Source organism: Psammomys obesus, unplaced genomic scaffold (genome assembly GCF_907164565.1).
Source record: "Psammomys obesus unplaced genomic scaffold, mPsaObe1.curated_primary_1811, whole genome shotgun sequence".
Classification (NCBI taxonomy): domain Eukaryota; kingdom Metazoa; phylum Chordata; class Mammalia; order Rodentia; family Muridae; genus Psammomys; species Psammomys obesus.
In genome coordinates, this window is record NW_026596452.1 from 3,327,018 (window position 1) to 3,330,217 (window position 3,200).

At 44.7% G+C, this 3,200-nt stretch overlaps 1 protein-coding gene across 1 annotated transcript in view; it reads right to left on the reverse strand.

Annotated features, from left to right (window-relative positions):
* Positions 1-1,375: 1,375 nt before the first annotated feature.
* Positions 1,376-3,200, reverse strand: part of Maoa (monoamine oxidase A) — a 65,470-nt gene continuing 63,645 nt past the window's right edge. Inside the window, exon 12 of the mRNA XM_055598265.1 lies at positions 1,376-1,500. Coding sequence (XP_055454240.1) covers positions 1,399-1,500 — 102 coding nt within the window. The 3' untranslated portion in view covers positions 1,376-1,398. The remainder of the gene's footprint in view (positions 1,501-3,200) is intronic.

The following is a 3,200-nucleotide window of genomic DNA, read 5'->3' on the forward strand; positions in this document are numbered from 1 at the left end:
ACCTCCCCTATCAGTGGACTTGGGGAGTGGCATGCATGCAGAAAGGGGAGGGAGGGTGGGATCGGCAGGGGAGGAGGGAGGGGCTTATGGGGGGATACAAAATGAATAAAGTGTAATTAATAAAAAAATTTAAAAAAGTACTTCTAAAAAAATAACATCATCTGTTAAATTTGTCAAAACTTTTATGGGGACTAGCTAAGGGTGAGGAAATAGATTCTTCCTATAAGAAAGTTCTGATAAACAGGACCAAGGAAGGGATAGATTCAATGCGCAACTGTCTAACACAACCTTCTTGGAGTTATTTTTGCTTGAACATTTATATGAACTCCCCCAAACTGTATATCCCCCCCAGCCAAAAGCCTCGTCTCAACCCTTTGGCACTCCTTTCTCCAATTCAAGAAGCCTATGTGTCATTTCCTCTTGATTCTATTTCTGCCATTTAGATCTCTATTGAGACTCCATAACTAGATCTGTTTAACAGTCTTGCTTTAATAACAATAGTTTTTTTGAATTTAAGAAAAAAAAAAAAGATAACCAAAATGCTCTTGAAAGCAAATGTAAGTAAGGTCTGCTTTTTTGTCCATGGACAGATGTAACCTGTAACCCAATGCTAACATTCTACAATTGGTTCTCCAGAAACTGGATGAAAGTGTGATATGACTAGATAATACATCATTTGCTGAAGAACCCCCAACACACACACACACACACACACACAGAGAGAGAGAGAGAGAGAGAGAGAGAGAGAGAGAGAGAAAGAGAGAGAGAGAGATACAGTGGTAATCACAACCAGACAGGGAAAATTGTGAAGAAATTATGAATGCCTGGTAGAAGGCTATCACTTTATGCTTCCTTCTGTGTGGTATCTCTTGAAACTGAACAAGTGATTCTGGATCATATGCCTATAAGGCAAATAATAATAATAATATATGTGAAACAAGGTGTTTCTAAATAAAAGTATAGTCCCAGCCATGTAGATTTCATCTCCTCCCATCTCAGCTGTATACGCTGAGCACTCTTTATTCTGGAGAGGAATATTTGATGCTTCTCTGTTAATAAGATAGATCTATTTGGTAAATGCAGCCATTGTCCTTCTGTGTACAATAGTACCACGGAGTATATAGTAACTCTGTGAGAGTAAATGCTGAGGAGAGCTCAAAAGGCTTTCCCAAAGACAATGTGGCTGTCTTCATTTTACAAGTGCTGCATCTGCAGTCCTGCCTAGTACTCTGCAACAGCTCTATGTACTGATGTGCATTTCTCTAGGGACATCCACCGAGTTACAAGTTGACTATCTGGAATTTACAAAGAAGAAAATCCCCCGTTACATAATTCTTATTGAACAAGGCTTGCCTGAATGCATGCCAGCCTTATATGAGTTGATGTAGTGGTTGGATATTACCTTCCATATTTGGTCATGATGCCAGGAGGGAAGTAGGCTGTGTAGCAGCCCCCGGAGTACTGCTCCTCACACCAGTTCTTTTCTTCATAATGGACCGGCTATAGTTCAATGGGGAGAAAAATTCCAAAAGAAAAAATAAATTTAACTGTTACCTGTAAACAGTGAAGGCTTTTGTATATTTTACATTAATGGAAAGTTTGTATTTAAAGCATAAACTGGGGACGGAACTCACCAGTGTGTGCCAGACCCTGAGACTGAACCGCAGTGCTATGAAAATAAATAAGGGCGCGAGCGGGGGGTGGGGGTCGTTCCAAGATGGTGGCGACCAGCACGCACCATATCTGAGGGGCACAGGATCCAAAACTCTGAATTTGGTGAGTGGAGGGGCAGATGAAGCCAGAACATTGACACTGAGGCTTCCCAGGCAAGAAGGGACAACCCATGAGCTGAGACCACTTGAATCCATGTCACCCGAGGATGTCTCCAGGGACTGAAAGTGATAAATATTCACACCCCTGCACTTCCCCTTAATAGGCCTCCCTCCTTCGCAGAGGTGGCTTGAAGTGCCTGCTGCTCCAAGCATGGACCTCCCTGCTCGGTAACTAAGACAGCAGAGGTGGACCTTCCAGTTCTGTTGGTGCAGGCAGCTGTACAGATTTCCAAAGGGCCTCCCAGAAAGCTTCTGTACTGGCCTCCCAGTTTCGCAGCTGTGGCTTGACTCCCAGCAGGCCACAGGATGGGCATCCCAGGTATGTGGAAGGTTATCCAGGCTTCCCAGAGTCTCCCAGGTCTGCAGGCAGCTGTATAGGCTTCCAGGGCCTCCCAGTGGGGAGATGTATCAGCCTACCAGATCTGCAGTGGTGGTAGCGGGGTGGCTGCTATCCCTAACAAGAGCCTCCATGCTCCGTGACTGAGATAACAGAAGTGGTTATCCCAAGTAAGGGTCCCCGTGCCCAGCAGACAAACAGTGGACACGACTGAGCTGACTGGACTCCTACACTCTCATTTGCCCCTGCAGGTCCAAATCTGAGAGTACAGAACAGGGGGAACATCTGTGCTTTCTAATTAGGCCTACTAATGCATGAGTGCACTTTCAAGTGAGTGTGTGCAGAGCCCAAGATTCAGAGTCCTTCCTTCTATGCTAGCAGCCAGACAATGGATCCTTCCAACCCACTCACCCACTGTGGGTAATATAGGGATTCTTGGGACAGCATTATCAACATTGAAGCCCCTGTTCTGTGGGTCTCTCAGTGGAGTCCAGGCAATAATTTCCTGGAGAATAGACAGATCTGCATACCAGGAGGACAGTACTACAGGCCTGTAGGCCACCAAAGTATTCAGGGAAACCTGCACATGCACATTGCACCCATGAACAGAGCCAGCACCTGCATCCTCTCCTACACTTAAGCCCCACATTCCAGGTATCAACACTCTAGGACCCTGTCTTACAAGGCATACTTCTATGCATACTCCTTCACTTGCTCACCCGTACTTGTGCAACTGTGCCTGTGAACTTCCTCCTTTAGTTACAGCTGAAACACCAACACACAGTCTCAAATCATGAATCTCTCTCATATTCCCTGAAGAATACTCCAGACACCAGAGAAAGGCAGACCCAGGCTGAAGTACAGACTCCAGGAACAAACAACAAAGGTAATGGATAAGTAGATAGCTTGAGGTGGTTATAAGAACACATCCAACAAAAATCAAGATATCATAGCTTCAACAGCAGCCCCCCAAATCAATGGATATTTCATTTCTTCAGAAACCCTGGAAAATTATTTTAAAGCTGTGTTTA